Source organism: Diabrotica virgifera, chromosome 4, assembly GCF_917563875.1.
Source record: "Diabrotica virgifera virgifera chromosome 4, PGI_DIABVI_V3a".
NCBI classification, from domain to species: Eukaryota; Metazoa; Arthropoda; class Insecta; order Coleoptera; family Chrysomelidae; genus Diabrotica; species Diabrotica virgifera.
The window spans coordinates 264,621,681-264,649,056 of NC_065446.1; the positions used below are offsets into that span (position 1 = coordinate 264,621,681).

Genomic DNA, 27,376 nt, shown 5'->3' on the forward strand with positions numbered 1-27,376 from the left:
TCTACTTATTTAACTGGGCTTCATATTCAATAGAGCACAACAATTACTTTTGTTATATGTAATAAAGTTATGTAAGCGAATAATAAATAAGTACCTGGGTAATGTTACCGAAAGCACTTGCCAAAAATATTAATCTGGTGATTTATATTCCTAGCATTAGAAAGTTGACTGTTCTTGGGGAGCAATAAAAGAACTGAGGAAGTGATTGAAAAAGATTATGCAATCAAATCAGTCATTGTTTTGGTTAGTTGGTCACAAAAAGACCATAATTTTTTTGAAATTGATTTGTCTAAGTGTTCAAACAATAGACACTACACAATAATTCACAGCTATAAATCAACCAATAAAACTGTCTACTACAATCTGCAATAAAACAGAAAAAAATTGTATTGGCTAACAGCAATATAAAAGAAACAATCAAATTATTTACTGAAGAAATATGGAAATTGTAAAGTTGTTTAATGATATCTATGATACAGGCTCGATTCCAAAGGATTGGCTTTGATTATAAGAAAGTATTCGATAATGTAAAACACGAACCATATAAAAATACCTACAAGAGTTCAGATGGGACACCCAGGATAAAAAGTTATCTCCAATCTGTATTGTACCAAACAGCAACGGCATGTCTTCAAAATTTCAGTGAAACAGAAGATTTCTCAATAAAAAAGGAAGTAATGCAAGTTTGTATACTTTTTCCAATGTTGTTTAACTTATACGTAGAAAAAGCATTCTCAGTGTATGAAACAAGGGTATGAAAGTAAATGTCATATTTATTAACATTAGGTACACATATAATCACTTTAAAATGATCTAACAATCCCTTGAAAGCTTTGGGTTCGAAAATAAATATCGAAAAGACAAAAACAATGATTATAGGTAGAAATAATGACCCAAATGCAAAGGTATATGTAGCTGGAGAAGAAATCGAGAAAGTCAGAGAGTTTAAATGCTTGGGTTGTGCTCCATAAAAGCCAGAAGTGCTTTTTTGAAACTTTGTAAATTTCTGACTGATCGCAAGTTGGATTTCAACTTGAAATACAAGATGCTAAAGCGTTACATTTGGCCTGTTCTCTTGTACAGAATGGATGCATGCATGTTAAAGGCCAGATCCATTAACAAATGAACCGTGGTGCCTACTCTGAATGCTTAGAATATCAGGGAAGGACAGAATCAGAAATGGGGAAGAATTAAGAAGAGCAGGCCTCCAGGATAGAGAACATTTTAGACGGAGAGCTAGAGCCGAAAAATCATTGCCATAAGTAATATGGAGTTTGGCATGTGAAATGTGTCTATTGTATATTGACAATTATGACCCCTTTCAGGCTGACACCTCAGTGGATACAGGAAGTAGCAATAAGGGATGAAAGGGGAAAGTTAGTGCAGTCATTAAAGGTTTTCACCTCCTATTTTGTTAAACCTCCATCGATTTGCATGAAAATTGGTGACTAGTTAGAGCATACCTCAAGAAATAAAACTGATTTGGTAACAACTTGCACTTTTACCCTGGTGATGAATACCACCCCTTCCCGCGGGTGAAAACAATTTTATTAAAAATAACCCCACCAATCGATAGAGGGACAAATTTTAAGTAAAATTTGTTATAGCAGAGTCTTTGTAATACCAAAGTGACCACTCAATGTAAAAGAATCATGTTATTAAAATAAATCAATACTTTTTGAGTTATTAAAGATCAAAGATTTGTCTATTTAAGAGCATATGCGTGACGTTACGGATGATAAAAAGAACATATTAATTAATTGTATGTTAGTAAAATATTATTTTTATATTATTTCGATATTTAATTGAATTTTTTTTATCAATATAAACTGAATATATGTCCAGAAACTGGGGGTGTCCAATAGTGGGTAGATTTGACATATTCGAATACACTTTTGCAAAATTTATAATATTGAAATAATATAAAAATAATATTTTAGTAACATACAATTAATTAATATGTTCTTTTTATCATCCGTAACTTCACGCATGTGCTCTTAAACAGACAAATCTTAGATCTATAATAACTCAAAAAGTATTGTTTTATTTTAATAACATGATAATATAACAAATTTTACTTATAATTTGTCCCTCTATCGATTTATGGGGTTATTTTTAATAAAATAGTTTTCACCCCGAGAAGGGGTGGTATCCACCCCAGGGTAAAAGTGCAAGTTAGCACCAAATCATTTTTATTTTTTGGGATATGCTCTAACTAGTCACCAATTTTCATGCAAATCGATGGAGGTTTAACAAAATAGGAGGTGAAAACCTTTAAAGACTACACTAACTTTCCCCTTTCATTCCTTATTGCTACTTCCTGTATCCACTGAGGTGTCAGCCTGAAAGGGGTCATAATTATCAATATCGTCCCTTATAGCCGATGCAACTAATTGCGCAATTAATTGCACAATTTCTTGCAGCAATAGAAATTGCATCGTGTCATACGCGAATTGCACAGAAAAGCTGCAACTTCTTGCAGCAATTTCTTGCTGCAAGAAGTTGCAGCTAAATAGAACATGTCCTATTTTTCATGCAATTTTTTCTGCAATTTGGTTATATTTTTAGTAACTTTTAAGGCTGCACTGTTTGACATTCTGTCATTCTAAATTTCAAACTAAACAATTTTTGACAAAACTAGAGGAACTTTTTACCAATTTCACGCTTCACAGATAACATTATTCTGGTGGATAACTTTAATTATGCAACATAGGGATTAAAGAAACTATATTCTATTTTTATTTCTTTTGTATTTACCAACTTGTTTCCTTTTGTAAATGAATAATATATTATAGGTATACTTGCATTAGGTATTCATTGATTTTGTTATACATAATACATATTATAATTTTCTCAAATTATAATCTAACATTTTTAATCTAATATATCTGATAACTCTACTCAAAAAATTACATTTTTAATTTATAAAAACAACATAACCTAAAATTTATGGTATGTCAAAGTTTTTATCCATTTCATGTCAGTTTATGCAATTACTTGCACCGTGTAATCACTTTATTGCAGAAAGCTAGTTGCAACTTATTGCAGAAGTTCTTGCTGCAAGAACTTGTGCAATAAATTTCGCAATTACTTGCATCGTGTAAAGTGGCTATTAGCTTACAACACCCCTCAAGTCGAAAATTAACGGTTTTCAGATTTTAATACCATTGGATAGATCTGCTCATTGCGCATCTAATCATTTGTCACATGATTTAGATTTCAGTCAATCAGATGCCGTAATTCAAAATGTAGTGACACCGCGCAAGTTGTCAACACCTGTATCATGGTCAACACCGCACAAGTCGCTCTGATTATTATGTTTGTACGGGTAGTTTTACTGCTGAAAAGTCTAGTATCCAAGAAGTTTTTATAGAAGATTTAAGAGGTAAGCTATATAATAAAGTAATGTTTATTCATTTACGCGTATTAATATAGAAAGAAATGATAATAAAATAACTTAAGCGGTGTTTACTAACAGTATTTTTTTAACTTACGCGGTGTTTCAAAAACTAGTTTTTTTCGTATCCTGTAAAGTTGGTAAAAATGACTTATGCGGTGTTGTTAGCTAAGGGACGATATACAATAGACACATTTCACATGCCAAACTCCATATTACTTATGACAATGATTTTTAGGCTCTAGCTCTTAGACTATTTTGATTATGTAAAAAGTAAGAAGACTGCATATTTAGGTCACAAAGGGAATTTTGGGCAACTATAGTCTATTTTTAAACCAAAAGGAGTAATTCAAATTTCCTCAGGCAAGTTTACTTCACTGTTATCAAATTTTGACACTAATGACATTTATAAAATTTTGACACTATTGGCATTTCATAGGTTAATTAAGTTAAAACAGTTGTTTTTAGAACTCTACTCTTTAGCGACGTATTAGTATACTTAATATAATATTTATGGATTACCATCAAAGGCAGATATGATCAACCAAAAAAGAAGATGTATTTGGGGATATTTCTAGTGACTTTCTTGGGTGTGAATCTGTCTTTTTAGTTTACTCCTCTTGGTTTAAAAACAAAGCTTAGTAATAGAAGGAAAGATAGAGGATATGAGGTTTAAGACGTAAAGAAATATCATGTCTGAGTAATATTCGCACATAGACCAGAATCTACAATTATGAAATGCTTCGCAATGTCATTAAAAATAGAATAAATTATTCCTGACTATCTGACATCTCACTTGACAAGACAATGTACAGTGAATTCCTACACGTAACTGTACAGTACCTTCAGAAGAAGAAGGGACATAAAAATGTTCCTGTTATCTACAAGTCAAACGCAATAAGTTGCAATCGGCAAGCAATAATATCAATATTACTTCATGACAAGATATAAATAAATTATTTTAAAAGTGAAAGTCGATAGTGAGTGTAAGAATTTTGCACACAAATATAAAATAAGAGTTTTTATACCATGAGAAATTACCTTTTACATGAAACTTTAAAGAGATAATAAATATGACAAAAAAATACTGATGGTTCAAAATTGATTTTAAAGAAGTTTTGCTACAATAATTACAATGTTTAATATTGAAATGCTGAATATAATTTTGAAGAAATACATACTTTATAGATTGTCCAATGTCTGACCATTAAAAAGAAAGAAGTGAAAATTATTGATATTACCTATATATGTATTATATTATATATTTAGCTCGATATTTAGTTATTACAGTAGAGCGTCGATAATCCAAACTAATTGGTACAGGGGTAGTTCGGATTATCGAACATATTATGTTCAAAATACATACAAAGCTCATAAACATAGTACATATATACATATATACATACGTTTTAGTTACAAGAAATACAACACCTGCATAATAAACAAATATATTGGTATGTATTTCTGCACAAAAACAAAAATCCGCGGTCATATTTTGCCCATATTGTCATATTAAATCCAAAAATTCGGTCCCCGATCATGTTTTTAATTTTATAATTTTTTTGCGTTCGGATTACCAGGGTTCGGATTATCGACGCTCTACTGTATAGGCTTTTGACTACTAGAGAACCGAAAAATGAGTTTATGTTTAACCTTCATAAGCACTACATATTAAAGTACATAATTATTTATTTTTAGGAAATATTAAATGTCAAAGTCCTATTTATCCTACATTGTTCAACTTTCTGGTTTTACTCTACCTATATAATAAACATGTTTTTAAGTTTTTGTCTTTAATTTTTTTCACTTTCCGTTGGTTCGGAGTTGCCGAACGTTCGGATTTGTGGGGTTCTACTGTATAAAAAAACAGGGTAGCGAGAAAGTATGGAAACACGATAATTTCTCGGAAACCGCTTGAACGATTTTTATAAATTTTGGTGGGTAATGGTGTTCTAATCATTGACATATTAAGCCTAGACTCGGCATACTCACCAAAAAAGCGTAACGCGGAAACAGCATAGAAACAGTTGATCGGTGGTCTACCTGTCTCTTTTAACCAAACGATCCCGCGCATGTGACTGACAAAGATGGCTACACCACTCAATCCTATATCGACGTTACACCCCGATGCATTGAGTGGCATATCCCTAGCCAAGTCTATCCTCTTTACATGTCTCTGGTTCTAATGCGGCCGATTTTATAGTGGTAATTACGTTGTTGCCAAATCTTCCGTTTTTCTGAAAATCTAATGAATTTTCTTATTTTAAATGGAATACTTTTTACGTTGTATATTTTTTACGTTTTGAAGTGCTTAAGAAATACTGATTATTTTTCATGTTAGGTATATTCCATATACCTAAATGACATCATTTTGGAGTTATTGCTACATTTATTAAAAAAAAATTTAACAAATTATAAAAATCAATTTTTTTGGCCCGGGTAGACATTATTTTAGGTACTTTGGATCATTGGGAAGAAAAAAGGTTGTTTGTAATTTTCCACAAAAGTTAATCGTTTCCGAGTTATAAACATTTTAAAACTGAAAAAAATAGAAAAATGACGATTTTCTAGGTTCAAAAACACAAGTGGAAAATATTATTTTTGAAACTACGAAGTACATAAATTCAAGTTCGAACCTTATTGTATCAAATAGCGAAAGTGATTTGGTCTTATTTCATTTTAAAACATTTTTTAGTTGTTAAAGCAGTACGACCCAAGTAGCAATTTTTCGACGCATTGGTTGTCAGTACAAACAAATGCACTGTATATAACGTTGCCACAGTGGACTTTCAGTTGTTTCGGCCAACGACCCCTACCCCGACTGCCTACTGACATTACGATGTTACAACGTTAAGTAATACCTTTAGTTATATGGGCAACTAAGTTATTACTTACTAAGTCATACATCAAGATGGCGCCGAACGATGCGCACGTGAAATTACTCCTCTCTGTAAATGATGAAAATTTTAAGGAAAAAGCATTCAAATGTTGCCAGAAAACTACTAACGTTATAGTGTGCATAAAATGTGGAAGTATTTTTCATTTATCTTGTTCATCAAGAAAAAAGCAGAAATGTATAAAGTTATGTGATACTAGAATTGTATGTGAGACATGTGAACAATCTGAAAATCCCAAAGGAAACTCAGTAAGTCATACTCAAGAGGTAAATGCACATATCCTACAGTTGGAAATTGATTTTCTAAAAACAATTTTAAGTGAAAAAGAGGAAAAATATAAAATTTTATTTGATAATAATCAATTGTTAAAAAGAACTAACGAGCTCCTTGAAGAAAAAGTAAAACAAAAAACTAAAGAACCTGAATTCAAGGTAATTAACGTTGACAAAAGAAAAAACTGGACTTCCCCTGGTAAAGATGATAAACAACTACAAAATGTTAATGACCTTACTAATAGTAAACAAACTGAATTAGTAGTGACTAAAATTCCTGCAGACGGAACGCTAGCGCGATCCTCAACATCGACAAACTTTGGAAATGAAGTGCCAAATGAAAAAAAATACATTACATCAAGACAAATGAGTGCCGCAATGCAAGAAGCCAAAACTCAAACTGTTTTACATAATCTGTTGAACACTGAAAATAATGCTCCGGTTCTTTTAGAGTCTTCAAGCAACGGTGCGTGGACACAGGTAGCTCATAGAAAAAAGAGGAAGTTCTTAGTTGGAAGTACCGAGTCACCTTGCAACATTGAGGCTGTTCCACAAATGATCAACCTACATGTGACTCGCCTAAAGCCTGATACAAAACCGGAGCAATTAGAAAAGTTCCTGGAAAATCATTTAGATGGCGTAAAATGCGAAATCCATCAGTCCAAAAAACCTGACATATATGCATCCATGAAAGTGACCATTAGACGAGACTTAATTAAGAATGCATGGAAGCGAGAAATCTGGCCCAGCGGAGCATTAGTCTCGTTTTTCAAGATGAGGAGGACGCTGTCGCATTAGGTGGGTCCTCAAGCAATACAACTATTTCACGTATAGTAAATGACTTTAAATTGAAGTTAATCTCGGTTAATGTACAATGTTTAACAAACAAACTTTTAAATCTTGAGCTTTTTTCTAATGCTGAAAAACCTGACATTCTATGTATTCAGGAGCACTGGTGTAATGAGGATAATATTAATCTTATTTATATCCCAGGGTACACTTTAGTAACCCATTTTACTAGAAAAAATAAAATACATGGTGGAACTCTTATTTTATCTAAATCTGGGACAGACAAGTATGCAGTCTCAGTCGTTGATTGCCGTAAATTCTCTGAGGAAGAAAGCTTTGAATGTTGTGCTGTGACTATTTTAATCAGTAACTGTAAATTTCTAGTCATTAATGTGTACAGAACGCCTAACAGCAATCTAGATTCTTTTATAAATAATTGTTTTAATATTTTAGGTCATTTTCACAACCGTGTTGATAAAATTTATCTCTGTGGAGACTTTAATATCAACTACTTAATTCAGAGCAATGAAAAACTTCGATTAGATGATCTTTTTCAATCGTTTGGTTTGTCTCTTAATATCCCAAATATACCAACACGTATTTTCATGAATAACAATAAAGTAACAAAAACAAAAATTGACTACATTGCTACTAATAATATCACTATGAATCATACTTGTCAAGTCAATCAACCCAATATGGGTGACCATCTTGCCATTGTTTTTGACATTGTTGTAGGTCGTAATCAGGATAGGATGGAATCTAATATAAAACAGCAGTGTTTTAGGTGTTTAAATGATAATAATTTAGACATCCTAAAACAAGACTTAATGAGGATTGGTTTTTGCGAGGTATACAATGAAAGTAATATTAATAACGCTTTTATCGAATTTATGGATACTTTAAACTTTGCTATTACTTCAAACTGTCCCCTTAAAAGTAAAATAGGTAAGGACGTGCATAAAAGTAAAGGTTGGGTTGATCATGACATATATGCTAGGAGTAAACAATTAAAAAACCTATTTAATGAAGCTAAAAACTCTAATAATAGTAACATCTGGAATGAGTATAAAGCTACCAAGAAGGAATACAATAATCTTATTGCTGAAAAGAAAAGGGAATTCAATTATCTTCAAATTGTAAGTAGTAATAATAAACAAAAAACTATGTGGAGTATAGTAAATAAAACTATAGGGAGAAAGCAAAGTACTAATAAAATTAAACTCAAAATTGAAGACAAACTAATATCAGATGATAAAAATTTAGCTCAATATTTTGCATGCCATTTCAATGACAGAAATAATGCACTAAAAAATAGGCTTGACAATAACCCTCAAAACTGTACTTTATCACATAGGTGGACTATAGACAGTTTTGTTTATTTTCCAGTAACATCTGATGAGGTTCTTGATATTATTTGTGGTCTTAAAAATAAACATTCTTTTGGAAATGATGAATTAAACACAAGAATGATCAAACACATCAAGGATGTTATATCAGAACCGCTGGCATATTTAATTAACCTAGTATACAACACAGGTGAATTTCCTGAAAACCTAAAATTAAGTAAAATTGTTCCAGTATATAAAAAATCCGATCACACTTGTATTGATAATTATAGACCTATTTCTTTGTTAAATGTAATTTCAAAAATTTTTGAACGAGCTTACTACACTAGGATCATACAGTTTTTGGACAAAAATAATGCACTGTGTTCAGAACAGCATGGCTTTCGATCCGGAAGATCAACAGAGGGGGCTACTGAAGTATTTATGGAATCTGTCTATAGGCACCTTGATGATGGTCTTCTTGTAGTGGGTATCTTCTTTGATCTTTCCAGAGCATTCGACAGTCTTAAATTTGAATTTGTCCTTAACAAATTGTATGTCCACGGAATAAGAGGTAACATGTTAAATTTATTGAACTCATATCTTCTGGAGAGGAAATTCTATGTTGAATTAAACAAGGAAAGGTCAGACATCTTCAGTGTAGATGTAGGAGTGCCGCAGGGATCTGTGTTGGGACCACTGCTATTTCTTATTTTTGTCAATGACCTACCCGATCATATTACTCATGACCACATTGTAATGTACGCAGATGACTCATCTGTGATTGTATCAGCACATACATACGTAGAGCTTCAAAATAGAGTGTCAAGGGTTATCAGATTATTCCAAACATGGTGTACACAAAACTTGCTACAACTGAATATTGATAAAACATCGTATATACATTTTAGATGCAAACGAAATATGCCAGTTGTGTCTATTCCTGAAATTGTAAATATTCCAAACATAAAATTTTTAGGTGTATTCTTGGACCAGTTTATGAGTTGGGATGTTCACGTTGAATATGTTAATAAGAAACTAAATTGTTCATTCTATGCTTTAGTACAGTTGAAGAGAACACTCAGTATTAAAACTCTCATTAATGTATATTATTCTTTGGTTTATTGTCACCTTACTTATAATGTTACGTTATGGGGTAATTCCACAAAATCAGACACAGTGTTTATTAAACAGAAGAGAATTATTAGACTTATCTTCAATATTCCTTTTGGGCATACTTGTAAGCAAGTTTTCATTAATAACAATATCTTACCGTTGCCTTCCATATATATCTTGAAATCCATATTGTATATTAAGCATAATTTACATTCATTCAAGAGAAATTCTGATTTACATGCATACTCAACTAGGAATGCCAATCAGTTTGTTACTGTTGGTCACAAACTATCCAAATTTGAGAAGTCCACAGATTATGTGGGGGTCAGGCTATATAATCATCTTCCAAATGAAGTTAGATCTTTGCATCCGGTGAAATTCAAAAGAGTTGTGAAAAGTATACTATGTAAACATGCATTCTACAGTGTAGAAGAATACTTAGCAACTAGATTGCTGTTATGAGTTCTGTCTAATATTAATAATTTTCATATTTATCAATGTACATTATGTTAAATCTAAAATTTAAGTGTATGTATAGGTATTTGATTATGTGTCTGTGACTATATTGTGTTGTATATCTGACGTGTATATCCATCTTTATGATGGCAGCTGTAAAGCTATACCAATAAAGTATTCTATTCTATTCTATTCTACTATTGTGACAACTACATATCACAGTCAAGTTTTTTCAACAATCGCAACGACTTAAAAACGTTATACTGCTAAACTAATTTACGCCCATGATTGCCCGTCCTCTCATATGAGCTTCATTAACAGTTAAAAAAAAAAACAATGTTTTAGAATAAAAAATGCCAAAAATTCTTATAGGGATCTGATAGAAAAAAGTTTGAGCTTGAACTTAGGTAGGTACTTCCTAATTTTAAAAATATTTTTTTACTTGTGTTTTTAAACCTCGAAAATCTTCAGTTTTCGATTTTTTCAGTTTTAAATTGTTTATAACTCGGAAATGATTAACTTTAGAGGAAAATTACAAAAGACCTTTTTCGTTCCCAATGATACAAAGAACCTAGAATAGTGTCTACCCGGGCCGAAGACATTGATTTTTATATTATGTTAAAAATTTTTTTTAATAAATGTAGCAATAACTCCGAAATTATGGCATTTAGGTATAGGGAATATAAGTGAAAAATAATCAGTATTTCTTAAGGACTTCAAAACGCAAAAAATATACAGGGTGTTCTACGTAAAATAACAAAGTTTTTTAGATTTCCAGAAAAACGGAAGATTTGACAATAATTTAATTACCACTATAAAATCGGCCGCATTAGAATACCCTTACCCACCAAAATTTATAAAAATCGTTCAAGGGGTTTCCGAGAAATTACCATGTTTCCATACTTTCTCGCTACCCTGTATGTTTTCTTTATAGATTTTGGCATATTTTTTTAATTATTAACAATTTAGTGTAAAAATGCTGTTTTTTTCGATTATTAGTTTAAGTGCCATGTAAAAAGCTTCATCTTTTAAAACATAAAAAAAGCTTTAAAACAGCGGTTTGATAAAATTTGTAAATTTAATTTGTTGCTTCGAAAACTGCAAAATAAGGCAAAATCGTTAATTGTTTATAACAATTGTAAAAATCAACCTGGATATTTCATATTATGCCCAAAGTTGGGTATTGCGGTCCCTAATCAATTCCAAAATTTCAGATCGATCCATCAATTAATTGAAAAGTCATTCTATTTGTTTATCCCAGAAATCTTTTTTTGCAATAACATTAGTCAGAAATAATGAAGATACAGTAATTCTATGCATACCAAATGAAAGTTTACGAGTTAAACAATTAATAGGATGTCAATAGAAAGAAAATACTATGATTAATAAGCCAATAACATTCGAGGATAGTAGGTACATAATTTATATTTTAGTATTATTTATATATCTATGTATTATTAATATTTTTATAATTTAAAATAACATGTATATGTAAAGTCAGAATTTGGTATTAGTTTTGAGAGTAAACTAAATGTAAGACCAAATACTTACAAAGTCGGGATAGTATCACAAGGTTTTTTCCTGGTTTTTCCTCATGATTTACTATGGAATCTCTAACGCGAGAATTTTACTGTCACTGTTGCATGTGGTTGTCTTTTTAAAGACAGATCACATGCTATGATTTTTTGTGACGGATATTCTTGAGTTGGGGTTGATTTCATGTAATTGAATGAACTATCTTTCAGTATAGTTGTCCCAGGAACGCAACTCATAACTATTGGCAATATCATTTTAAAGTAGAAGACTTTAAAATGTATAATATATGTGTGAATTGCCGATATAAATGAGCTGATTAAATTAAATTATTGGAAGAATTTTTTACTAAACAACATTTTTGTTTAACTTATAAATATTTTGTATTTTGACAACGATGTCCGATTTGAACATCAAAACGTTAATAAAATCATGTTTTAGTTAAATTGTGGCTTATTTCCCATTTAGAATAGTTAATTACAAAAAATACCACAAGGAAGTAGCTTCAGAACAACAAAACAATCAATATGCATCAAAATTGGTTAAAAAACAATATTATAATTAAAAATCGTTTTGAAAAATTACTGTTATTTTTAACTTATAAACAATTGTAATATATCATAGACGAAATATTTTTTCTTTTCATATTTAGAGGTTTTTCTAACAGTTTTAGACAAATTTAAACACAAAACAATGTTATCTGGACAACAATAGGGTACAGGAATTTAGTACCAGTGAGAATGGAGGGATTACTATGTGCAGATGACTTAGTAATAATAGCAGACAATAAAGAGACAATGCAAAAATTAATCGATAACAGTCGCAACGTTTGAATACATTGGAGTAATCATATCAGAGGATGGAAAGATAGATCAAGAAATCTCATACAGGACGAAAAAAGCAAATAAGATCTACTATGCACTAAATAAAACAATATTTGGAAAGGAAGAAAGCGATAAAGAAATAAAACTGAAGGTATACAACGCAATCTCTATACCAACTTTAATATATGCAAGTGAGACATGGGTAAACAATGCAAAAATAGACAGTACAATAAAGGCAGCAGAGATGAAGCAGCTAAGAAAAATAGCAGGAAAAATGAAATTGGACAGAATAAGAAATGAAGATATTAGACAAAGACTGAAACAGGAATCGATAACCAAGATACAAAAAAGAAAATTAAAATGGTAGGCATGGACACATTACTAGAATGGACCAGGGAAGACTACCAAGCAGGTGATGGAATCAAAAAAAAGTGAAAGAAGGAAAGGGAGGCCAAGGAAAAGATGGATCGATCAGATTATAGAAATTGGAGAGGAAAAAGGGAAAACACATCAACAAATGAAAGAGGTAGCAAAGGACCACAAGAAATGGAAGATATGGATAGAGGATGAATAAAACCTCCGACGCCCCTGAGGGGCATAAGGAGTTTCGAAAAAAAAAAGAAGAAAAGAAAATAGCTGAATATTTAGAACAATTGACTGTCAGTAGAATCTCTTTGTCTTTGAACAATCAAAACAGATCAGAGATTTGAAAAAATCTTTATGAAAGAACAAAGAGTGCAGTCTTTAAGATCAGCATTATAACACTAAAATTAGATAGAATTAGATAAGATTCAACTAATATAAATAAATATAAATTAGACAGGCTAAACAGTTAGTTAATAAGTTAACAGTTAGTTAGAGAAAAATTATCTTTATGTAAAATATAAGGAACGAAATTAAGAAACGTGGTAGATATTTATCTTTCAAAAAATAGATAAAGGTTTTTTTACGTACTGTTTAAAATAAATAATACAAAATTACATCTGTAACTAATCATTAATACTTATAGTAATGGATAATCGTTAAATATTAAAAACTTATAATCTAAGCTAAATTATTAAATAGTTAATCAATATCAAACATAATAAATGCCATTGCTTCAATATTTAAAGAAGGTTTTTGGAAAACGAAACTTCTCCAAGAAATTAACTCACCACATTAAAAATGGGTCATTTTTAATGTCTCAAATTTCCTAAACCTGTTGTCCGATTTAAGTTATTTTTTTAATATGTTATAGCCTTATTCTTTAACAATATTGCTGTAATAATTTTGCTGGACCCTGTGAAATATTCTAGCATTTATAAAATACTGAAATTAAAACCCAACTATACACTCATGTTTTTTTAACATTCTGTTTTTTTATTCATTCGCTTATGTTGGATAATAAAAAAGTTAGGGTACTTTAACAACTAACCTTGTGTTTCATCAATACAGGGTATGTTTTTAAATAAGTATTGAAAACTTTAAGGGGTAATTCTACATAAAAAAATAATGACAGTTTGCTTTATAAACAATGATGTCCGCAGATACTTCGTTTCTGAGATAGGGGTGTTAAAATTTTTCTTACAAACTGACGATTTATTCATTGCTCTAAAACCTATTAAGATGTGCAAATGAACTTTGGTGGGATTTAAGAGGTAGATATTGCGCATTTTTGATATACAATTAAAAATTTAATATTCACCATTTGTGCACATACAGGTAATATGACGCTTATGTGTGCCAATGGTGAACATAAAATTCTTAATTGTATTTCAAAAAATGTACAATAACTACCTCTTGAAACCCACCAAATTTCATTTGTATATCTCAACCGGTTTTAGAGCAATAAATAAATCGTCATTTTGTAAGAAAAATTTCAACACCCATTATCTCAGAAACGAAGCATTTGCAAACATACGTTTATAAAGCAATTGCTACGATTTTTTTTGCAGAATTACTCCTTATAACCATATTTATTTAAAAACACCCTGTATTGAGGAAAAACACGGCTAGTTGTTAAAGTACCTAATTTTCTTATTAGCCAACATAAGGGAATCAAAAAACAGAATGTTAACCCTTAACTGGTGAACCTATTTTTAATTACATAAATGGTGACCATGAGTCTAACAGACTCCTGGTTAAAAAAAGCTGTTTTTGTCAAGCTGGCACCTAAAAAATGCAATAAAACAGTTTTTAATGATAAAACAATATTGTAATGTCATTTTTATTTAGCCAAAAAGAAAAAAATCAAACTGTAGGACTTATAACAAAAACAGAAACAATGGTAACATGTTTTATAACACAAAATTTTTAAAGTCATATTCCAAAAAAAAATTAAACATATACAAACAAATAACGAGCGATCCACAATTATTGGGATCAAAGCTAGCCGTGCAAAAAATTACGTATGTCGTGTTTTAATCTGAATTTATATCATTGGTTTATCAATTAATTTTGATTAACATTATAAAACATAAAAATCAGTCAAAACCAGAACTTTAATCAAATATAAAAAGAATTAACAAAATTATAAGTAGCAATAATAAATAAAATCAAACAAGATCTCTACATAACCTAACTTTTCTTGTTAAGTTGACGTACACTGCAAAGTTTACGTAAACTGGAAAGTATATCTGAATTAAGAATAGACATGCACTGTATAGCTATCTCTGTCGTTCAGAGCCACCTATGGTGACAATAATTTTGGATCACATGTTATAATGTATGTTTAAAAATAGGTACATTTTATATAAAAAATTGTTAAAAACAACATAATTGCAATTCTGCACAAAACCTGCAAATCACAAAAAACGTTAAAAATCTATTCTACCCTGGTACAATTTATACAAATTTCATCACTTTCTATATAATATCCTTCTTCCACATCATCATCAGTAATGTCACTGTTCGCCTCATTATACCATTTTGTGCACACTTCCTCGAAATCATCGTCTATAATTATACTCTTACAGCTTTACGAGAACTATCCATATTAAAATATGTAACACTAATGGTGACCTTGCGTCTAGTAGACTCCGCGACATAAATATTTTGAAAATGGGACGAGCGAGGAACCTCCTCTTAACACATTTAAATATACTCTAAAAGGTACACCGAATTACAGGTTGCTACGACGTATTTGTGGCGAGAAACGCAGACGTGTTAATAAACGTGCGGAGTCTGTGAGACGCATGGTCACCAGTTAAGGGTTAAGAAAACATAAGGCTATTGTTGGCTTTTAATTTCAGTATTTTTTAAATGCTAGAATATTCCACAGGGTCATGCGAACTTTGAGAAAAAATCAGTTTGATTGGTAAATCTGGTATACAATGACAATTTACTTTCTAGCAACAATATTATTACAGTGATATTGTTGAAAAATAATACTATAACATATTAAAAAAATCATTTAAATCGGACAACAGGTTTAGGAAATTCAAGACATCAAAAATGACCTATTTTAAGGTGGTATGTTAATTTCTTGGAGAAGTGTATGTGTTGCAAAATCTTACATTCAATAAATATTAAAATCTTACACAAACATATACCATCAAGATATTTCCATGTAGAATAAGGGCATTTGATGCCAATTCCATGGGAAGGGTCTCACTATTCTTGAACTTGGTCCACTCTCTGGATGCAAAATTGAACTTCCACAGTTCTTGGAACAACGGATAGGATTGTATCCAAAAGTCATCTTCGTCTACGTCGTGTTGCGACACTACGTCCCTAACTAGGGGGTTGTAGCCCCCGAACGAATAAAAGTTCGACGAGTCCGCCCCGATCCTGTGTCCACTACGAGGAAACGGCCTTTTGCACGCTTTATTCGGTACGATTTTTTCATACCGAAACACTTTAAACGAGTAAGGAATCCCGTCACCGTCACTGTCATTTTCACTATTGCACATTTTGGTGATAGCCACATAAAGAATTTCGAAGAGTTTTATGAAAAATTGATGGATACATTTGGAATACATTCATTATCGTACGCTCCGCGACGAGGTCTTGATGATAATAACATTTTGATCGGCTCGGATAATATGGATATATCAATTGCACAACGAAATTTAGTGAAGGTTAGCGAGATTCCGCTAAGTGAGCTTTTTAGTAATCTTTTGCTCTTGCCTAGACGACATTCGCAAGAAGTAAAAACTTAACCTAACTTAACTTAACGTTGTCAGACGTTGTTCCTGTCATGCATGCAACCATCCATTATGCTTTATGCATGGCCGACGGCCGTCTTTATTTGAACTTTGAACGAACCATTTGAAGCATTTGAACAAGATTTGAATGAACCTTAAGTGCACTTTACATCAACAATAAATTGAACAATAAATTGACCAAGTTATTCAAGGCCAAATTTGACATGTTCTCAAAGCACAATTTGACATCCAAGTTTGTTCGTTATTAACTTGACGCCAATAAATTCGAGCGTCATAAAGTTAGCGAAACGGTTTTTTCAAAGTCGTTATTTTGACTTCTACCATAGCTCAAAAAATTGCACCTCGTTTGCGGATAATTGCACCATTCAAAATTTCATTTGCGGAGTTTCCGTTTTCGAGATATAAGCAAATCAAAAGTGGAGATTTCGGCGCAGCGCTAAAAATAAATGTCGATTTTCAGGGTATAAAATGCCGTAAAGTCACTAAATAACCATATCAAAAAATTGCACCTCGTTTGCGGAATATGAATAAACTGGTTTTAATTGAAAATTGTGAAAATTGAAAATGTTATAAAGGAAAAACGATTTTAATGTTGGTTGCCTATACTGTAGGGGCAAAGGAATGCCAGAATAATTTTCACTTTTGGTAAACCTAAACTGTAAGGCTAAAAGTAGTATGTACCATAGTCAAAATAACTCCTCCTGACTTAAAGGTAATCCCTCCTTTGAAATTTCATTTGGGGATTTTCCGTTTTCGAGATATAACCAAATAAAAAGTTGAGATTTCGAATAAATTTTCATTTTCTGGGTATAAAAAGCCGTAAAATTGATAAATAACCATATCACCTAATTGCTCCTCGTTTGCGGATTATAAATACACTGGCTTTAATTGAAAATAATGAAAATTGAAAATTTTATAAAGAAAAACGATATTAACGTCGGTTGTGGTTGCCTACACTGTAGGGGCAATGCAAAGGAATTATTTTTCATAGTAGTGATGTTGATTATAGTTACTTTCGAGGATTCGTTACAAATCGTTACTTTTGTATAAAGTAATCATTTACAGTTACAGTATTCGTTACTTTGGATTACTATGATTACTTTTGTATTTGAGTACCGGTAATCATATCGAGAATCGTATTTCTCAGTAGGTAGATATTTTGTATAGGTATTTCGATATAACAACGACCTTCACCGATCTGTTTAAGGATAAATCGTTACTTTTGTATAAAGTAATCATTTACAGTATTCGTTACTTTGATTACTATATGATTACTTTTGTTACTTTTGTATTCGAGTACCGATAATCATATCGAGAATCGTATTTCTCAGTAGGAAGGTATTTTGTATAGGTATTCTGTCACACTCTTAAAACGCTTCATACCGATAACGATATTCCATAACACTCGTAAAATACCGGTCCCGTCCGTTACTCGCTAGGATACGATTGGTATTTTTTTTATAGAAAGTAATCAAGTGTACTGGTTGTAGATACAATAGTCGTTACCCGCTCTGATACGATTGGTACAAAGTAACGAAGTAATCAGAGTAATCAAAGTAACGATTTGCCTCTCTGTATAGTAATCGGTACTTTCGGTATTCGTAAGTAACGAGTACTTTGTAACGAATAGTTACTTTTTCAACATCACTATATACACCATGGCCAGAATCATTTTCACTTTCAACTTAACACATTTAATTTCTCCTGGTTTGAGGATTATGAATAAACCTGGTTTTAACTTAACTAAAAATCCGCTGTGTCTAGGTACACGCTAACGTGTACACAAATAAAAAAGTTACTGTCTATTCGGTAGGCTTACACCGGTCACGGATTAAGAAAGAAATGAACGAATTGACTGGTCAGCTGTAGTTTGACTATTTACAAATTGGCGCAGTCATTTTTTATTTGAGGGGATGTTCTTATATAAATCAAATATTTTAAAATTTTAGCCTCACAAGCCTAAACGATATAATTTCATGATTCTTTACAACAGTTCATTACCCGTAGCAAAAAATCAGTATACCTAATTTTAATTGTTGCATGAATATCCATATAATAAAAATAAAACAAATTCTAACTTCTTATAAAAGGTAGAAGGCTAAACGTTGCTGTATTGTTGATGTTTTAATTTAATCTCTAAAATGGTTTTATATAAAGTCACAATCAATTTAAGTGATATATTAAAGCGGCCGCAATGCAGCCTATAGTCAATAAGTTTTCTTTGTTAGTTATGTATATTTATTAGTTTTTATGTATAATGGGGTATTTTCCCCGTAAATAAAAATTATTAAAAACAATATTATAATATGTATGTAACTACAATATCTACAAATAGTTCCAATTTCAAACAAATCACACTTACTAAAATGATCACGGCTTGAAAAGAATCCGGAAATCCTACAGCAGGGCATCATATAAACATCAAATATTCAAGTAAACTCCTAAATATTATTAAGTCAATATACGTACCAATTTTTTTTTACTAAAATGATTTAGTCTTTATTGTTCACACTATCATCTTCATCGCTGGGGTCACCGTTAATTGTTATTATGATTGGGTTTATTTCGTTAATTTTATTTTCACGAATCCACCAATCCTTAATTAATTTTTCGCACTTGGATATATAGTTCCGCCATACTTCTGGAGTTGCAATTGAAAGTGCTTCTCGCCAAGTTTCCCAAACCGCTTCGTCAGTATAACCACGAGGACCATAATATGGTTGTCGTAATATTGTTTTGCTGTTCCCCATATATTTTCGATGGGATTAAACTGGCAGTGGTGTGGTGGAAGATGTAAAACTTGATGCCCGTAACTTTCAATAACTTGAACCACCAGAAAGATTTTTGGTTTCGCATGTTCTTTTGCCAAACGTAACAACTCAGACTTAATATAAGCTGTGGAATAGATATGCATTCATTTGTTAGCCATTCTTTAATTTTATCTACATTCCACGAATTTGCTGGACTTTTGTTTAGTATTTCTGGATGGTAAGGCGCATTGTATAAAATAATTACGCTGGGCTTACTTAATCCGGGAAGAAGTTTTTCACGCAACCATTTCACAAACATTTCCGTGTTCATATTGTCATGATAGTCACTGTTTTTTACGTAGACGAAAATATTAAATTAGCACCTTTTATATATCCTGTCTTCCCTCCCGCGTGCAGAATTATATGTCGCTTCCCTTCTCCACTAGTATGCTTGATCGATTTTATGTTGTCATCTTACCATATTCTCTTGGTAGCACCCTTAGAAAATATCCATGTTTCGTCTAAATATACAAAAGTTGACTCTTTTTCTTTAAATTTGTTATATTTTCTCAGAAACTCAATTCTCTTGTGTAAAACAGAACTTCTTTCACAAAGCGCTTTTCTGTTATCCTCTTTTTTAAATTTGAATCCTATGTCATGTAGGACTTGCCATAAACTTGTTCTGCCGATGTCACCAAATTCCCCCTATTCTCATTTAAAAAAATTATCGATTACGTCATCACACCCAGATGGATGACGACACTAGTATGATATGTATGCCAAAATATAATTTAAAAACAAAAATCGGCCTCTTTCGGGATTTTCCCTAATGTCATCGGTTTACGAAATAACAAATTTATTCCTTTAATTTGCACCCTACTGTATATACGAGTAGATGCAAAATTTACTAAATGCATTAACATTATTTAGTGGTGGAAGCATATCGAAATAACTACTCTGTGATAGACAGTGGCGGTCTCAAGGGGGGGGGGGCGACGGGGGCGATCGCCCCCCCCAGAAACCTTAGTTTTCTGAAAAATTGAGTGACAGTCAGTCCATATTCGGTCCATCAACTGTTCAAATGAATAAAATGCCTTTAAAACTCTCAAAATCTTGCCATATTTTTAAACATTTTCCGGACCCCCTTTCCGGCTAAAAGGCTGCACCCCCAGACCCCCTGCAACAGACCATCGCCCCCCCCAAAATCTGACTCTGAGACCGCCACTGGTGATAGATCACATAATGGACTAATTAAACATCTAGGATCTAACAACATCACGAGAAAAACCAAATGCAAAATATACAAAACCCTGATAAAACCGGTCCTTATATATGGATCAGAGACATGGACACTGTCGAAAAGCGATGAGAACTTATTAGGTACGTTTGAACGAAAAATCCTCAGACACATATACAGGGTGTCTGCGTAACTTGAAACCATATGGGAAACATTTTAAAAATCAATTTTACGAAAAAAAGTCATTCTTTATAAAGTGCTCTGCCCAGTCTAAAACCTAAGATGCAATCATCAGATATCAAATTTTGTCAACAGTATACGAGGTATGTCAAAAAATATGAATTTCGGTCAAGAGCAAAGTACCTTTATATTTCAAAATATCAAAAAAATTTATTATGAAAAGTTATTTGTAATTAAAAACTGTATTCAAATATGCAATAACAGCCTTCTACTTGAAAAAAAAAATTCTGAAATTTTCCTAAATTACCGAATCCGAACATCATTTTTATTTATTAGACATGTAATAACACTTTTATTAATAATTTTAGGAAAAGTTATTCTTCATAAAAATCTGTGCATGGTCTAAACCTCAAGATGCAACAATCAGTAACAAGTTTGTTAATTTTATACGAGGTGTGTCAAAGAAAGAAAGAATTTCTAAATTATTTCTAAATTCATATTATTTGACACACCTCGTATAAAATTAACAAACTTGGATAACTGATGGTTGCATCTTGAGGTTTAGACCATGCACAGATTTTTATGAAGAATACTTTTTTTCCTAAAATTATTAATAAAAGAGTTATTACATGTCTAATAAATAAAAATGATGTTCGGAATCGGTAATTTAGGAAAATTTCATAATTTTTTTTTCAAGTAGAAGGCTGTTATTGCATATTTGAATATGGTTTTTAATTACAAATAACTTTTCATAATAAAATTTTGTGATATTTTGAAATATAAAGGTAGTTTGCTCTTGAGCGAAATTCATAGTTTTTGACACACCTCGTATACTGTTGACAAAATTTGATATCTGATGATTGCATCTTAGGTTTTAGACTATGCAGAGCATTTTATAAATAATGACTTTTTTCGTAAAATTGATATTAAAAAAGTTTCCCATATGGTTCCAAGTTACGCAGACACCCTGTATAAGGAAGTGAAAGAAAATGACGTATGGTGCAGAAGATATAATTTTTAACTATACGCAGAATACAACGAATCTGACGTCATAACATCCATAAAGATCGGACGTCTGCGCTGGATAGGCCATGTTGAACGGATGTTGGAGACCGAAACACCAAAACATATAATGAGGCAAACACCAGTAGGGAGAAGGTCAAAGTGAAGACCCAAACTTAGATACATGGAACAAGATCTGAAAACACTTGAGATTACCCACTGGAAGAACAAAGCAAGGAACAGAACAGAATGGAGGAAATTCTTAGAATAAGCCAGGACCCAAAAAGGGTTGTCGAGCTACTGATGATGATGATAGACCACATAACGAATTAGCTACTCTGCTCTAGACCGCATATCGAATCGGCACTACTCTATATATTTTTTCGTATTTAAAATATTACTTGCGGGTGAATCCTAATTGTTCTTTTATTCAAGGAAGTCTCTTCTAATTTAGTACATATTAAGTTTTTGCTAAGAAAGGTATTTCTAACAAGGGTGCATTGTATTTTATTATCCATCTTATTATTTTTCCTTAAGTTATCTTGTTTATTATATTTTAATCAAAAAATTACTAAAAATTTAATAATTAAATAGATATTGACCCTCTACGCACCCGAGATCTACGCTTAACTGGTATACCTAAAATATTACAATCGACCTGCCGCAGCCCGCATGCCGATTCGTTTGTTTCTTTATTAATCCCTAACCGTTGTAAGTCAACCGAATAGACAACTTTTTATTTGCGTACACGTTAGCGTGTACCTAGACACAGCGGATTTTTAGTTAAGTTAAAACCAGGTTTATTCATAATCCTCAAACCAGGAGAAATTAAATGTGTTAAGTTGAAAATGAAAATGATTCTGGCCATGGTGTATATAGTGATGTTGAAAAAGTAACTATTCGTTACAAAGTACTCGTTACTTACGAATACCGAAAGTACCGATTACTATACAGAGAGGCAAATCGTTACTTTGATTACTCTGATTACTTCGTTACTTTGTACCTTAGATTAATGAAAACACCTTAAATCTATGCTTTGTACCAATCGTATCAGAGCGGGTAACGACTATTGTATCTACAACCAGTACACTTGATTACTTTCTATAAAAAAAAATACCAATCGTATCCTAGCGAGTAACGGACGGGACCGGTATTTTACGAGTGTTATGGAATATCGTTATCGGTATGAAGCGTTTTAAGGGTGTGACAGAATACCTATACAAAATACCTTCCTACTGAGAAATACGATTCTCGATATGATTATCGGTACTCGAATACAAAAGTAACAAAAGTAATCATATAGTAATCAAAGTAACGAATACTGTAAATGATTACTTTATACAAAAGTAACGATTTATCCCTTAAACAGATCGGTGAAGGTCGTTGTTATATCGAAATACCTATACAAAATATCTACCTACTGAGAAATACGATTCTCGATATGATTACCGGTACTCAAATACAAAAGTAATCATAGTAATCCAAAGTAACGAATACTGTAACTGTAAATGATAACTTTATACAAAAGTAACGATTTGTAACGAATCCTCGAAAGTAACTATAATCAACATCACTACTATGAAAAATAATTCCTTTGAATTGCCCCTACAGTGTAGGCAACCACAACCGACGGTAATATCGTTTTTCTTTATAAAATTTTCAATTTTCATTATTTTCAATTAAAGCCAGTGTATTTATAATCCGCAAACGAGGAGCAATTAGGTGATATGGTTATTTATCAATTTTACGGCTTTTTATACCCAGAAAATGAAAATTTATTCGAAATCTCAACTTTTTATTTGGTTATATCTCGAAAACGGAAAATCCCCAAATGAAATTTCAAAGGAGGGATTACCTTTAAGTCAGGAGGAGTTATTTTGACTATGGTACATACTACTTTTAGCCCTACAGTTTAGGTTTACCAAAAGTGAAAATTATTCTGGCATTCCTTTGCCCCTACAGTATAGGCAACCAACATTAAAATCGTTTTTCCTTTATAACATTTTCAATTTTCACAATTTTCAATTAAAACCAGTTCATTCATATTCCGCAAACGAGGTGCAATTTTTTGATATGGTTATTTAGTGACTTTACGGCATTTTATACCCTGAAAATCGACATTTATTTTTAGCGCTGCGCCGAAATCTCCACTTTTGATTTGCTTATATCTCGAAAACGGAAACTCCGCAAATGAAATTTTGAATGGTGCAATTATCCGCAAACGAGGTGCAATTTTTTGAGCTATGGTAGAAGTCAAAATAGCGACTTTGAAAAAACCGTTTCGCTAACTTTATGACGCTATAAATTCGTGAATTTCTTGAAAGCAAAATTTTCTTGTCCTCAAAAAAATTGAAGGAACTTGGAATACATGTTGTAAAAATGTCAATATTTTCAGTAGTACCAATGCAATGATTTTTTTATTAGAAGCTTTTGAATGTCGTTTGTTTCTTTGTTTGAGTAAAGTGTTTGATTTGAAACAGAATAGAATAGAACAGATTAATAAAATAAATAAAATAGAGAGATAGATTAGAATAGATATATAGTATAAAATAAACTGAAATAGAATAGAGTAGAATATAATAGAATAGATGTAATATATATGTAGATACTTACTAATAAAGTATTTGATTTAAAACAGAATAGAGTAGAATGTAACAGATTAAATGAAATATATAGATAGATTAGAATAGATATATAGTATAGAATAAAGTAAAATATAATATAATAGGTGAAATGATTGTGAAAAGCAATAGTTTTAAGTACCTAGGATCGGTATTACAGAGTAATGGAGAAATAGATGGAGATGCATGCAGTAGAATTAGGGCTGGATGGATGAAGTGGAAAGAAGCGAGTGGTGTGTTGTGACAGAAAAATTCCAATGAAGCTGAAGGGAAAATTCTATAAAACAGCCACAAGACCGGCTATGATGCGCGGAACTGAATGTTGGGCAGTGAAAAAGAAAGCGGAACAACGAATGCATGTGGTGGAAATGAGAATGCTTAGATGGATGAGTGGAGTGACAAAGAAGGATAAAATTAGATATGAGTATATTAGGGGAAGTCTAGGTGTGGCACCAATTGATGCCAAAATGAGAGAGCATAGGTTAAGATGGTTTGGTCATGTTCAACATCGAGACGTTAATCACCCAATACGAAGAATAGCTGAAGTGCAGATTCCTGGAAGGAGTAGGAGAGGAAGACCAAAGAAGACGATAAGGCAGGACATGTTGGTAAAGGGGATTAACATTGATATGACTCAAGATAGAATTGTGTGGAGAAATGCAATTAGGGAAGCCGACACTGCATAGGGATAAGGCAAAGAGAATGATGATGATGATAATAGGTGTAATGTGTAGATACTTATATAGAATAGGTTTGAAATAGAGTAGAATATAATAGAATAAAGATACTATATACCTACATCCCTAATAGCACAAGGATGTCCTTCACAGACTTTAGGGAGGTCCGTTTTCGTCCAAGGAACGTCCTATTTTGGTCCAAATGTCGCGCTACCGAATGTCTGTTGGACGTCCACTTAAGGTCCGAAGGGACGTACATTGGACCTTAATCGGACGTCCTAGGGGACGTAAATTGGACCTTAACAGGACGTCCTATTTTGGTCCAAATGCCACGTTGCCAAACGTCCAATGGACGTCCACCTAACGTCCGAGGGGACGTTCAGTGAATGTCAATTGGACCTTCATAGGATGTCCCAGTTTGGTCCAATGTCTTGCTGCCGAACGTCCATCTAACGTCCTGAGAGGACCTCCGGTGGACGTCTAGCATCGATATTTAGACCTGTGGAGAATGTATGGTGGGAAATAAAAAATATATTTTTAAGGAACTTATATTACATCTTATATTAAATTACAATTATTGGATATTACATTATTTACATTAAATTACAATACACTTCTCCAAGAAATTAACGCACCACCTTAAAAATAGGGCATTTTTGATGTCTCGAATTTTCTAAACCTGTTGTCTCATCTGAGTGATTTTTTTATAATATAGCCTAGGCTATAGGTTACATCCTTAAGCTTGTCATGCACTGGTAGCTATACTGTAATATATGTATATTATATCATATCGCTCTCTATAGTAATGAGTGAGCCTGCAGACAGGGAACTAATGGTTCCGTATGTGCAGGCTCACTCATTACTATAGAGAGCGACGTGATATAATATATATTACAGTATAGCTCCCCGTGCATGACAAGCATAAGGCAGTAACCTATAGCCTCAGGCTATATTATAAAAAAATCACTTAGATGGGACAACAGGTTTAGGAAATTCGAGACATCAAAAATGCCCAATTTTTAAGGTGGTGCGTAATGCACTGTATATATAGGTAAACTTATATACAGGCTGTAACAAAAATAAAATTTTTGTGTTTATTTAGTTGGCTATCTATTATAGTGTACAATCATCTAGAATATTTTGAACAAACTAAAAACATGAATATATCATCGAAAAAATAATAAAAAGGTCTTAAAATGCTTGGTTAGATATTAAGATCTAGTTAAAAAGAAACCAAAAACTGTATATTTTCTACAGAACGTAGATTATGAATTTTTAAGCCAGCTAATCCCATTTATTATACAGGGTGTCCCGAAAAGATTGGTCGTAAATTAAATCACATATTCTGGGACCAAAAATAATTTGAATGAACCTAACTTACCTTAGTACAAATATGCACACAAAAAAAGTTACAGCCCTTTGAAGATACAAAATGAAAATTCGATTTTTTCGAATATATCGAAAACTATTAAAGATTTTTTATTGAAAATGGACATGAAGCAATATTATTGCAGTAACATCTTAAAGAAAAATTATAGTGAAATTTGTGCACCCCATAAAAATTTTATGGGGGTTTTGTTCCCTTTAACCCCCCCAAACTTTTGGGTACGTTCCAATTAAATTATTTCTGCGGCACCATTAGTTAAACACTGTGTTTTTAAAACTTTTTTACCTCTTTCTATTTTTTCGATAAAGCTCTTTTTATCAAGATATGGCTTCTTTTTAAAATGGTTCAAAATATACCTAAAAATGTAAATCATAAATAAATTTTCATATTATTAGTCTCTACAATCGTACTTAACCATATACAAATATGTGGTGGATTTGACAAATATTCAAAATATCACGATAAAAACTGACTTCAAAAAAGTACTAAGAGGCAAAAAAGTTTTAAAAACATTGTGTTTAATAGTACCACAATAATAATTCAATTGTAACTTACACAAAAGTTTGGGGGGGGGGGGTTTAAACGAACAAAACCCCCATAAAATTTGTATGGGGTGTCGGGTGTCCAAATTTCACTATACAGTGGAACCTCGATTATCTGTCTCTCTATTAACTGTTAACCATTTTGTAAGAGAGACTAAAAACTTTTTTTACAGTCACCTCCTGTTTTCATATGATATTTTTTGACATGTTTTGTAGTAAATTC

General features: G+C 32.0%; 1 protein-coding gene across 2 annotated transcripts in view; it reads right to left on the minus strand.

Annotated features, from left to right (window-relative positions):
* The window catches only part of LOC114325236 (kelch domain-containing protein 10 homolog), a 48,971-nt gene extending 32,031 nt beyond the window's left edge, over positions 1–16,940 (minus strand). The window contains exon 1 of one of the 2 annotated variants that reach the window (XM_028273237.2): positions 16,131–16,940. In XM_028273237.2, the coding sequence (XP_028129038.2) occupies positions 16,131–16,571 (441 nt within the window). In that variant the 5' untranslated portion in view covers positions 16,572–16,940. The remainder of the gene's footprint in view (positions 1–16,130) is intronic. The other variant, XM_028273246.2, reaches the window with a different exon arrangement.
* Between the last annotated feature and the right edge of the window lie 10,436 nt (positions 16,941–27,376).